This window comes from Marmota monax, unplaced genomic scaffold (assembly GCF_021218885.2).
Source record: "Marmota monax isolate L192 unplaced genomic scaffold, Marmota_monax_Labrador192_F-V1.1 WCK01_AAM20220418_F8-fsc00207, whole genome shotgun sequence".
Classification (NCBI taxonomy): domain Eukaryota; kingdom Metazoa; phylum Chordata; class Mammalia; order Rodentia; family Sciuridae; genus Marmota; species Marmota monax.
Window position 1 is genome coordinate 1,589,272 of NW_026692713.1, and position 13,086 is coordinate 1,602,357.

General features: G+C 43.8%; 1 protein-coding gene across 5 annotated transcripts in view; it reads left to right on the forward strand.

Annotated features, from left to right (window-relative positions):
- Positions 1 to 13,086, forward strand: part of Wdfy4 (WDFY family member 4) — a 282,996-nt gene that overhangs the window by 197,595 nt on the left and 72,315 nt on the right. For all 5 annotated transcript variants that reach the window (XM_046446708.2, XM_046446712.2, XM_058579999.1 and 2 more), the window contains exons 45-47: positions 3,543 to 3,663; positions 7,220 to 7,305; positions 9,167 to 9,229. In XM_046446708.2, coding sequence (XP_046302664.1) covers positions 3,543 to 3,663; positions 7,220 to 7,305; positions 9,167 to 9,229 — 270 coding nt within the window. The remainder of the gene's footprint in view (positions 1 to 3,542; positions 3,664 to 7,219; positions 7,306 to 9,166; positions 9,230 to 13,086) is intronic.

Genomic DNA, 13,086 nt, shown 5'->3' on the forward strand with positions numbered 1-13,086 from the left:
TGTATTAGTTTGGTAAGACTGTCTAAAACAGGGTGGCTTTCAAAGAAAACAGAGATTGCTGTTTCATGGACCTAGAAGTGTGAAATCAAGGTGTCAGCAGGGCCTTGCTTTGCTGCCTGCTCAAGGGGGAGAATCCTTCCTTGCCCTTCAGGCTTCTGGCGTTTGTGGACAGCCTTGGGTGTTCCTGGTCTTGAGCAGCATCGCTCCAGTCACATGGTCATCTTCTCCCTGGTTTCATACCATCTTTCATCTGCGTCTGTGTCCAAATTTCACTTTTGAGTGAGGACACCAGTTATATTGGAGCAGAGCCCACCTTAATGTCCTTATTTTAACATGATGACCTTTGTAAAGACACTATGTCAAGTTAAGTCACATTCTCACTTAACCACATTTTTTGGGGGGGACACAATCCTGCCCATAACAATGGCAGTCACGATATACAGCATTTGACTAATTTGGTGGGATCCCAGACCATCCATCTGGACCTCTAGTGATAGGATATATAATAAGATACTTCTTATCATTGAACAGCTTTAAGTCATCCTGTCCCTGTTTAGTTCAATTCAACAAATATTTCTGATAATCTATTTTGTACCAGGCATCATCATAGATTCCACAGATATAAAGACATGATTCAGATGCAGGCCAAGTCTGCTAAAGGGTTTGTGATCTAGTGAATGAGTCCAGGTATAAATTCTAGGCATAATTCTGACAATTATCCATTAACTTCAAATGAGGAGCAAATCAAAATATACTTTATTCTGAAATTCACTTCTATCAAAGAACATGTCAACCAATATTATAACTCACTTAACTGTGATTTCCCTAATAAGAATATAATGCTATGCTATGATCACCCTGGACAATGTTCACCTATCACGATAGCTATCAGACAGTCGAAGCATGAACAGCATTCTACGAATCATAGTAAAAGATCTACCTAAAGAAGAACATGGATCAGCTGCCCCTTCCTACTCATCAACCTTGGAAGCCTCAACTTGGATTTATTCTGTAGAACATGTATTGTTGTCAAGATACCCCCAATCACATCTGTGACTTGGACTTCCATCAGTGAACTCAATGGTGTACATAATTTAGTTTTTCTGAAGATTTGGGTCTATCTGAGGATTCCTGTCCTATATGGCTATACAGTTACCATAAGTGGGAGAAAAATGACTCATTTCTCCTAAAAACCCCTTATCATTTTCCAGAGTATTCTTTCTCATTCTGTGTTTCAAAGTCCTAGTTTGCAGAATCCATATACAGAGAGCAAACTAAGAAGAGGGAGTTTGTGGGAAGAGCTCTATAAAAATTTAGGGAGGCTTTCTGCCTCAGGGAGGGGTGATAAATTCACTTCTATCAAAATTGGGTTTTAGAAAGAACTTAGATTTTAGAGTCAGAGGACCTGGATTTGAATCCAAGTTCCATCTCTTCATAACCAAGCAACCTTGAAAAAGTCTCATCCTCTGGAATGCAGTTTCCTGATTTATGATATGGAAGTAATAACCATGCCTGTTCAGTTGAGGTTCATTTTGAAAATCAAACTAAACAATGGACAGGAAAGTTCTCAGCAGGCCAGGAGCATGACAGTCACTGAGCAAACATACCCAGAGCTTGGGGGAAGCTGGGGGACACAGAGAGCCAGAGGGAAAAGCCTGTGTCATTACATGGCTCACAGGAGAGGGAAGTCAGCCAAACATGCAGCTAAGGCATGGAGAATATTTGCTGTGGTTCCCATCAGGAGAGGCCTATGGGAACACAGAAAACTTGAGATTGTCCTTAACCCAAGCTGAGGGTCAGACATTGAATTATCACTGTGGCCTCACTGGGAGTCAGAGAAGTTTGGGGAAAGCTCAGCTCAAACCAAGCAGAGGCATTAATAATGGACAAAGGGCCTTGGCCGGCAGCAGGTTTGAATTAAATCATTCTGGCAGAAGCAGCCAGAATGAAAGTCACATCTTGTATCCAAGCAGACTTACAGTGATGTGACTCAGAGAAGAAGGCCTGGGGTGGTTCTTCCGAGAAGGGGTGGGAAGGACCTCAGAGATGCCTGCGATGGCATCTTCTAAGTCTAGCTCTGTGTAGGGGGGGGGGTACACAGAGGGCTCGGGCTTCCCTTCTGCCCAGGAGTGACCACCAACAGGGGTGCAAGTACAGAGTTTTCCCTGTGTAACCTGGACCTCCACTGACTATGTACTGGAGCATTCCTGCCAGGCCTGGGACAGCCAGACCTCTGTCTCAGTTTGCCCCAGATTGGTGGCATGGAAGCCTTATAGCCTAGGCTGGAGGCTGGGGCCTGGGCAGAGAGGACAGCACTAGGAGAGACAAAACAATTTCCTCAACTATTCCCAGAAACTTGACCTTGGTCAGCAGGACCACGTTGGGCTGGGGTCTTTCAGCTCTTGGCTCTCTGAGCCTGTGGTCACACTCAGGCTTCTTGGGGCCAGAATGCTTAGGAGGCCTTCATTTCTCTTTATTAAAAGGATATTTTAATAAGAATTTTTGTGGTTATATACAAGATTAAAATGACTACATGGCCCAGCTGTACATAAATGTAACTATCTGTAACTGAAATCAACTTTATTTCTCAAGTCCCTCTTTGTATGAATTCTGAAAATCTTTACCCTGTCACCTCAAGGTTAATCTCTTTGGGAACAAATATTTGGATAAATTGTAGATTCTCCCCTCCTTCCCTCACCTCTTCTTCCCAAGGAGATGGGCTTATTCTGACATCTTACAGGGAAAGCCTCCAAGATCTCACTTAAGTATCACAGTTAACTCCTCTCTAGACCACCTCCCACCTCCTACAGGCCACTCGACCATACTACAGGGTGGGTGGCGAGCAGGACTCGGGTCACATGCGTGTCCCTACTTTGCCTCTTGTATGGGTCTCTACCCCATCCTCCAGGCTTTCTCCTCACTCTATAAGGCCTGGCTTTGGGGAATTTTAAGAACACACCCCCACCCTTACTCTCACTCCGCCGTGGATCTTGCCTACCAAATAAGCCTTGGCTTGCAGACAATTGGTTTTGCTATGCGGTTAAGCAATTCTTCAGAATTCAGTTTGACCTCTTTGTCCCAGGCTGACCCCCCCAGCCACTCAGGACAATCATCTGGAATACTCTCAGGGTTGCCAGAGATATGGAGATAGGGGATGTGGATCCAGGGTACTGAAGAGCCACATGGTTCAACAGCTCCTCACACACTCCTGTACCCAGGGAGTCTTCCCACATCCCCCAGCCTTTATACCCTGTGTCAACAGTGTCCTCCGCCATCGCCATCACCTGATGAGGCTGGCACTCCACCTTACTCCCAAGGGCAGGGCTTCATGTGTCAGAGGGGACATGGACAAGCAATCAGAAAGGGCTTAACAGACCCATGGAAGCAGCCAACCAGTAGTTGGCATGGCTAGAACAGCCAACCAGCTTGTCCCCAGAAACTTGGATGAGGCTAGTGAAGGGGCAGATAATAAAAGGAGCCTGTCAGATGCTGTCACACAGGTGTGCAAATGTGTGCACTGAATGTCTTTTTTTCCTTTTCAGCATCAGCGATTCCTTCATTTTCAACATGTGCAGCAAAGACAGATCTTCTGACCATTACTCGTGCCAGCGCCACAGCTATTGGGACCTTAGGGAGCTCCGGCAGGCCCGCTTCCTCCTACAGGTATGTCGGTGGGGCTCTGACAGCATGAGCAGGCGGGTGGGAGGACCTGGTCATGACAAGTGTGCTCTTAGCACCATTGAACACACACACCTCTTTGAGCACGCTTGGAACCTGTGCACAGCCTGGGGCGGAGGCACCATGTAGGAGGAGGGGAAAGGCCAGGATTCATTACTCACCTTCTCTGCAGGGAACTAGTTAGTTCCAAAGCCTAGCAAAGGAATGGTGTTTATCCCTGATGAACTTAATAAGGGTGCATTTCATTTGCAAATTTAGTTTGGATGTGTGGAGTACTTTAATTCATCATTTAAATCGTGCAGGAGGCTCATTATTATTGTCTGAAACCAAAGCTCAGGGAGGCCTTTCACAGGAGTGAATTCTAGAAAGTTCCAGCTGCCCTGCTCACCAGGGTCCAGCCTACTCCTTTGGGTCTAGGCCTCTGTTGTACTTTCTTCTTTACTCAGTGCTGCTTTTGCTCAAAAAGTGGTTGGTTTTCAGTTTTCCTGACCTTCCTGAGCTCTTTTGCAAGAAGAAGGAGATGGTGACTGGAAGGAGCAGCCCCACTTGGAAGGTTCTGGGCAGTGCAGCTGAGCTGGGCTCTTTGCACCCACTGTGGCTCCTTCCGGCATCTCTCTGAACTTCCTCACTATCATGGAACAGAGAGCCAAGCCTTATTCTTCTTACCTTGCACATATACACTGAGCACATTTGGGCCCACATAGTAGGCACTCAAAGTTATTTTTTATGATTTTATGCCTGCCTTACAGGCTGTATTTGGTAGCATATAGGTGGAGTAAGCGAATTTCTTTTTCTCCAATAAATGATGATTATTTCCAGATGGTCAGTTAGCCTGACGCTAGTGGAAGCCAGAAGCGGAAGGGTGTGTGTGCAATGCCAAGTAGGGCAGGGGTGGTAAGGGGGCAGTTTTGAGAGCAAGGCCACCAATCAATCAGCTAGCCTTGGTTCTTCTAGGAGAAACCTGAGCCTGTCACTCAAGGTAGCCGGGGCAAGCTGTAGCCTCTACAGATTCTATATCCCTTCCTGTTTTGTATATTATTTTTTTTCTCTTATTAAAGGAAAAAATAAGGGTCTCATATCTACCAGAGAAGGGGGCTTGCAATATCATTATGAATGTCTCCCCTCTGCTCAAGGGCATTAGTGACCTGGACTTGGAGAATTGACTCCCAGCCAAATTAAAGCAGGATGTTATTATGATTGGATTCAGGAGCCCATCTCTAAGTCTGAACCTCCATGTCCAGGCCTCACCCCTCTCTAGCCATCCCTTTCAGCCAGAATTCTCTCTCTATGACCCCACCTCTCGCCCACGAGGTGTATCCCACATATGAGTGCACTGTATCCCTTACTCCAAGTTTCTTATTGACATAATTTGGAATAGAAAGGAGGAAGAGTTTGAAGGAGGGAGGAAAGGGAGGAAAATGAAATAAAATTAAATTATGAGTTTTTATTTAGGCATTAATAACCACATTGCTACATCAGTATAGCCACAGCAAAATGGATTAACAAAATGGACTGAGCAAGGCCCCTGGTGCCTCTTGTGTCTGCAGATGAGCATACAATGCTGCCCAGGTTGAGAGCGGTCCCCACTTAACTAGTGGTGTTTCCAGTGAGGTGACCCTGGTTTAGGAAACCCCAAGCCCATGACCTGGAAATGAAAGTGTCTTGAGGGTGCAAGTGGGCATGTTCTCCCTCTGTCTGCTTCTTGCTCATCCCAGGAATGGGGCATTCACTTCCTGCTTTGTCCAAGGGAAGTGGTAGCTGAGGCTAGGCTCCCTGTTCTCCCATTCATTCTGTATAGACCCCCCTCATCCATCAACAAGGTCTTCATAGCCTAAAGGGAAGTCAGAAGGTCTAATTAAGGAGTTAAGTTGGGCTGGGGATGTGGCTCAAGCGGTAGCACGCTCGCCTGGCATGCGTGCGGCCCGGGTTCGATCCTCAGCACCACATACAAACAAAGATGTTGTGTCTGCCGAAAACTAAAATAATAAATATTAAAAAAAAAATTCTCTCTCTCTCTCCCTCTCTCTCTACCTCTTTAAAAAAAATTAAAAAAAGGGCATCTAGGTTGGTTCCACAGTCTTGCTATTGTGAATTGTGCTGCTATGAACATCGATGTAGCAGTGTCCCTGTAGCATGCTCTTTTTAGGTCTTTAGGGAATAGACCGAGAAGGGGAATAGCTGGGTCAAATGGTGGCTCCATTCCCAGATTTCCAAGAAATCTCCATACTGCTTTCCAAATTGGCTGCACCAATCTTCAGTCCCACCAGCAATGTACAAGTGTACCCTTTTCCCCACATCCTCGCCAGCACTTGTTGTTGTTTGACTTCCTAATGGCTGCCAATCTTACTGGAGTGAGATGGTATCTTAGGGTGGTTTTGATTTGCATTTCTCTGACTGCTAGAGATGGTGAGCATTTTTTCATGTACTTGTTGATTGACTGTATGTCCTCCTCTGAGAAGTGTCTGTTCAGGTCCTTGGCCCATTTGTTGATTGGGTTGTTTGTTCTCTTATTGTCTAATTTTTTGAGTTCTTTGTATACTCTGGATATTAGGGCTCTATCTGAAGTGTGAGGAGTAAAGATTTGTTCCCAGGATGTAGGCTCCCTATTTACCTCTCTTATTGTTTCTTTTGCTGAGAAAAAACTTTTTAGTTTGAGTAAGTCCCATTTGTTGATTCTAGTTATTAACTTTTGTGCTATGGGTATCCTATTGAGGAATTTGGAGCCCGACCCCACAGTATGTAGATCAACCTGTGGAACCAACCTAGATGCCCTTCAATAGACGAATGGATAAAAAAAATGTGGCATTTATACACAATGGAGTATTACTCTGCATTAAAAAATGACAAAATCATAGAATTTGCAGGGAAATGGATGGCATTAGAGCAGATTATGCTAAGTGAAGCTAGCCAATCCCTAAAAAACAAATGCCAAATGTCTTCTTTGATATAAGGAGAGTAACTAAGAACAGAGTAGGGACGAAGAGCATGAGAAGAAGATTAACATTAAACAGGGATGAGAGGTGGGAGGGAAAGGGAGAGAGAAGGGAAATTACATGGAAATGGAAGGAGACCCTCAGGGTTATACAAAAGTACATACAAGAGGAAGTGAGGGGAAAGGGAAAAATAATACAAGGGGGAGAAATGAATGACAGTAGAGGGGATAGAGAGAGAAGAGGGGAGGGGAGGGGAGGGGAGGGGGGATAGTAGAGGATGGGAAAGGCAGCAGAACACAACAGACATAGTATGGCAATATATAAATCAATGGATGTGTAACTGATGTGATTCTGCAATCTGTATATGGGGTAAAAATGGGAGTTCATAACCCACTTGAATCAAAGTGTGAAATATGATATATCAAGAACTATGTAATGTTTTGAACAACCAACAATAAAAAATTAAAAAAAAAAAAAAAGGAGTTAAGTTGCTTATGGGGTTGCCTGCCACAGAGGTCCACAGGACCCTCTGCCAGCAACTCTATTGCCCTGGGGCCTCTCCATTCCAGGAAATATCAGGTATAAGAAGAAAATATTTCTCTTTTTAGGATATTGCCCTGGAACTCTTTTTTCAAAATGGATATTCCAAGTTCCTTGTCTTCTACAACAGTGATCGGAGTAGGGCCTTCAAAAGGTAAGAGATTAAAAATTCTCCTTCCAAGGAAACTGATCCTGAACCCAGAGTTTGCTCAAGTCTGTTTTCAGGAAAAGTATTTCCAATCCATAGCAAGCAGGATTTAGGTTAGAAAAAAGGAAGAGCTTCCTGCCCACTGAACTATTGAATCCTAGGACAAAATATAGACAAAATGTAGAGAAGCTCTTTCCCTAAAGCCTGGGAAGTAGGTTCCATTTTCATGGATTAAAGTGGTTTTAGTACAGTAGTGAATGAGGAGAAGAAAAAATAGAGTAGATATACCCTAGTTCAGAAACTGGTTGTTTAATGGGACTTCCAGAATGTTCTGGATTTGTTTTCTCATTTTCCAACTAAGCTTTTTCTTTGGCCCAATCTTCCTTTTTGATCCCGATTGCCAATTTCAGTCCCTCCAGTTTCAAACTTCAGTGGAAACCACTCCCAGCAACCACCCTTCCAGGGGTGCAAGGAGCATCTTTTCTCTTTAAAAGAGAAGCCTATCACTTCAGCTCTGTTCCTCTTTCTCCAACCAGACGAAAACCTAGGAAATGTGAGCCAGTATCTGAACCCCAAATACTCAAAAGTTATATATTTTTTATTGTTACTAAAGTTGTAGACAAATAGATGTATAAAGAATCTAGAAAGCACAGGAAGGAAAGTCAAAGCAGGCCGTGCTGTGGTTGGGGTAATGGAGGGTGGCTATGTTCTGCTCCACTTTGAGCTTAACTAAAGAGATGAGACTTGACCCCTCCCCTACTCTGGAAGCCCTTTTCTATACTCAGAAGTTTGCCTTTCCGCCAGTAAGTGGTGCCAGGGCCAGCCAGTGCATCCAGGAAACAAGGCCAGAGTGGAGCAAAATAACTGCAGAGAGGCTGTGCCTGCCAGCCCTGGACATGCCCCTTTGATTCAGGTGACACTTCCGATGAGTTCCTTCCAAGGGCTACTGTTAGGTTGCCTCTTAAAATTGTCTTCAAGGTCCATTTTAGATTACACTGAATAAGTGGACCAGTGATGCTACACTTGGTTCATTTGCCCCTTATGGCTTCTGGGTATAAAACAAAAAGTTTCTTATAGCTAATCTAGAAGTTTTATGCTTCAATATGTGTTGGTCAACTTTCCATCACTATAATAAAATACTTGAGAAAGTTGTTATAAAGAGAAAAGGTTTGTTTTGGCTTACGATTTTGGAGGTTTCAGTTCATGATCAATTGACCTTGTTCCTTTGAGCCTGTGATGAGGCAGCACATGATGATGGCAGCAGGTGACAAAACTCTTCACCTCATGGTGGGAAAGAAAATGAGAGCAAGAGGAAGGGTCTGGGGTTCCCCAGTCCCCTTTAAGGACATGCCTTCAGTGACCTTAAGACCTCCCACTAGGCCCTATCTCTCCAAGTTTCCACCACCTCTCAATAGCTCCACCCTGGGAATCAAGCCTTTAACACCTTGGCTTTTGGGCAACATTTAAGATCCAAACTATAACACACAGCTCAGTTCAAGAGTATAGACTGGTGTAAATTCCAAAGCTATGCAAGGAGGCTTGAATTAAGATAGCACTGACACACTGGAATGGACAGCAGTGGTTGTCACAGTTGGCCATGGAACTATCAAATGCCTGGCCCAGAGGAGATGCCACAGCACATTGAGTTTAGTACCTACTGTTTTAATGTCATCATTGTTGGAGTTGAAGTTAGAATGAGCTGAGGGGTGCCTCAGGGCACAGTGGGCCTGGTATTCATGACCTCAGTCAGTATGGGACTGAGACATGGAGGAGAAAGAATGGGCCAACTTCTGATTTGGGAAATGTCTCTGGTGGTGGTGGGAAGGGCTTGGCTCTCCTGATAAAATTGTTCTCTTTTTTTGTTTAGCTTTTGCTCTTTCCAGCCCAGCTTGAAGGGGAAAGGTGTCACAGAGGACCCCCTCAATCTAAGGTAAGTCAGGACTAGAGGCTCTCTGGGCCTGGTGCAGACCTTACTTTGCTGGTCTATATTTGCCTGGTCCTACTTTAAAGATTCATGCAAAGAGCATGTCCACCCATTTCTCCTTTATTTTTTTCCTTTCCCATTCTCCTTTCATCCTTCATCATCCTGAAATTCTTTCTTCCAGTTAAACCACTATGAATATACCTGAAGTTCCACATACTCTGTGGCTTTTTCAGACCCAAATGGTGGCAAGCGGCTCCTGACTGTGGTGGTTGGGTAGTTTGCTATAGGCACATCTGGGGATTCAGGCCCTCAGGTGCAGATGTGGGAAGCATCCCAAGTCTGTCTTTGCATAATGAGTGCTTCTGAATGCTCATAGGCGAAATTCAGGTTAAAGAATCCTTATTCAGAAAAATTCAAAATACTCCAAAATCGAAAACTTTTTGAGTACCAATATGATGCTACAAAGTGGAAAATTCCATGTGTGACCTCATGTGACAGGGGGCAGTTAAAAGACAGATGTACTAAAAATCTTGTTAAAATTACCTTCAGGTTGTATGTTTAAGGTATATATAAAATAGCCATTGAACTTGGCAACTTAAGGGTCATTGATGACTTTCAGCAGACCAATATGAATTTTTTGGTTAGATTTGAGTCCCATCCCCAAGATAACCCAATAGTATATGCAAATATTCCAACATTTAAAAAATGTGGGAACAGAATCATTTCTGGTTCCAAGCATTTCAGATGAGAGAACTTGGTCTCTACATGATGATATAGTCCTCAGATGGTGATTTGTGGGTATGTGATATGGGGCGTGTTCCCAGGGAATGAAAGCCTTATTGCCCTTACTCAGGACCCCCTTTGTTGGTGCCCAGGTCTCTAGGAGGCCAATTCAGAATCAGTAAATATTTTTTTTATTTCAGTTAGGAATGAGAATAGGAGGAAAAGATGGTTACTGGTTTTGACCAGAATTATGTGAGAATAGGACAAGAGGTATGACCAAGAATGGTAATAAGTATGGAATAGGCCTCATCAATTCAAAAATTATTTTTTTTATAACTTGTGATATAAAGAATTTGGCACTTAACAGAATAACCAGCAAAAGAGCCAAAAAAAATTCTCCTGTCCTTATTGAGTTTACCTTCTTGTGAGGAGAATAAACATTAAACAATTTAAATGAATGTACTGTAAAGCATATTAAATAATAAGTATAAGAAATAAAGCAGAGAGAGGTTCACATTGAATTCAAAGTTCTTATTAATAATATTTGAATTAAGACTTGAATTAAATGGGGAAACCTGTTATACAGGTAACCCAGGAAAATGTTAGATGGAGGGAATAACAATGAAAATGCCCTGAAGGGAGCCTGGCTGGCTTGGCTGAGGCTGGAGCTGCTCCTTGGTGGGGTGTAGGGAGTTAGAGCAGAGTGGGGAGGAGTAGGAGAGGTGAGTTTGTGCAGTTCTCGAGGGCTCGTGGTGTTGGCTTTTACTCTGAATAAATGGGAAGCATTGGAGAGTTCTGAGGATTGTTGTGAACTGACTTACATTGAAAAAAGATTATTGTGGCTCCTGTGTCAACAATAGAACTTTGTAGGTCAAGGGCAAAAGCTGGAGACTGATTAGGTGGTCACTGTAATTCAGGTGAATGGTGATGACTTGGGAAATGGTAACCAAGATGCTGTGAATGGTCAGACTGTGGACATATTTTGAAGATAAAAATTATGAGATTTGATGATAAGTGTATCTTAGAAAGGATTTAAGGACAAGACCAAGAATTTAGCCTTGAGCAGCTAGAAAATGAAATGGGGACAGCCAGGAAGAGCTGCTATGGGGCTGTGTTGGATAGCAGGAGCTCGGCGGCTTTAGATGTGTGTATTTTGAGATGCCTGTTGTGTGTCTAGGTGGGGGCATTGTGTAGACCATGGGATATATGAAGTTGGAGTTTGAGAGAGGGGTCAAGAGATGGAAATGAAATGGTGTTTAAAGCCACGAGAGTAGACCAAGATCAACAGGAGAATGCATGAACATGGAAAGGAAGTCTAGGACTGTACCCTGGGCACACCAGCCTCTAGAGGGGAAGTACATGGGGAGGAGCCAGCAGGAGAGATGGGGAAGTGCCACAGTCTGGCTGGGCACAAATGCCGCAGTCTGGCTGGGCACACAATCACGAGCCACCACACAGCTTGTAGATTCAAACAGCAACTCTTTATTCCCGAACTCACACCAGCCGTCTACAATCACGTTCTGGGGAAATCCACGTTCTCTTCCCAAATCCACGTTCTCTGCCCAAATCCACCTCCACTGGGCTTCTATCTCCAAAATATATTGTCTGAATCCCGTGAGAACTCAAGGGGAACTCAGGCAGCAGGATACGCCCTATTCCCAGCAGGAATAATCTTAAACCTTAAACCTGGAACCTAAACTGGGAACGCCCTAAACACGATTATCTTAAAACCGGGAACACCCTAATCTGCCTTGGTCCTTGAGCAAGGTCACTTACATTCAATGTCACTGCAACATGTCAGCAACATGGGGTACGCTGGCAAGGAAATTGTCATACCTACTTGGCTAATGGCTCCCAGCATCTCCCCCCTTCTGATTAATTAAACAACAAGCAATGTGGCTTAAGGACCGTGCCTGGTAGGTTGTCCAATTCAACATATGGTTCTTACCCGTCATGGGAAAAACTGACCTTTAGGCGTCAGCCTCCTGTCTTAGGTTGATACCACTGCAATTGAATCATACCCGTCACTGACTACCGGTCCAGCATACAGCCATAGTTGTGGATAGGTCTATGCACCAGTGGGGGGGTGAGGTTCTTTGCCTCACCTCTGTTGGCCCCCAAATTTGGCCTTGGTGCCAGTGGGGGAGTGAGGTTAATGTGGCTTATGGACCGTGCCTGGTAGGTTGTCCAATTCAACATATGGTTCTTACCCGTCATCGGAAAACTGACCTTTAGGCGTCAGCCTCCTGTCTTAGGTTGATACCACTGCAATTGGATCATACCCGTCACTGACTACCGGTCCAGCATAAGCCATTGGCCCCCAAATTTTAGACCACCACTAGCAGAAGGGAGGAGGATACAGAAATGCCACGACACCAAGCCAATTGACGGCTCCTTGGGAAAAATTGCATCACTGGTGACACCATCAGCAAAGATATGTCAGCACTACCACAATTAACATGGGGTGTGCTGGCAAGGAAATAAAAATTGCATCACCAGTGACACCATCAGCAAAGATATGCCAGCATTACCACAATTCGCTGCACCAAACGATAGTTACATAGTCCAGGCAAGTTCTGCAAGCAGTTCAAAGCAGAGGAATCTATCAATATGTCCATTTCCTCCCCAAATCCGTTTCCTCCCAAAGTAAGTTGACTCTTTGATTGAGCATTACTTGTTGAGTTCTTCACCGGCACTGGGATGGAGATAGGAATTCTGGCAATGATGCTAAAGAGACATTATCCTGAAAAGAATTATTAAATATAATGAAAAGGAAAGGTGAAAGTAAACAAACAGATCTGTTAACCTACTTTAAAAACAATCCTTAACAGCTTTTTACCTAATTTAAATTAGTAAACAAACAGATCTGTTAACCACCTTTAAAAACAATCCTTAACAGCTGTTTACATAATTTAAATTAAACCATTTAAATCACGTGAATAAAAAAAATAATAATAATTCGGATCCATTTTTTCATGAGCGCTCCTCATATAAGAAATATGGACATACGCACATACAGACATACAACACAAAACACAAGAGTGTACACAAACGTACAACACATAAGAAAATAGTAAAGGCCTTGTAGCTTTACCTGGGTGAAATCTCCATTGCAATGTTTAAAAACTCCACAGTCAAAA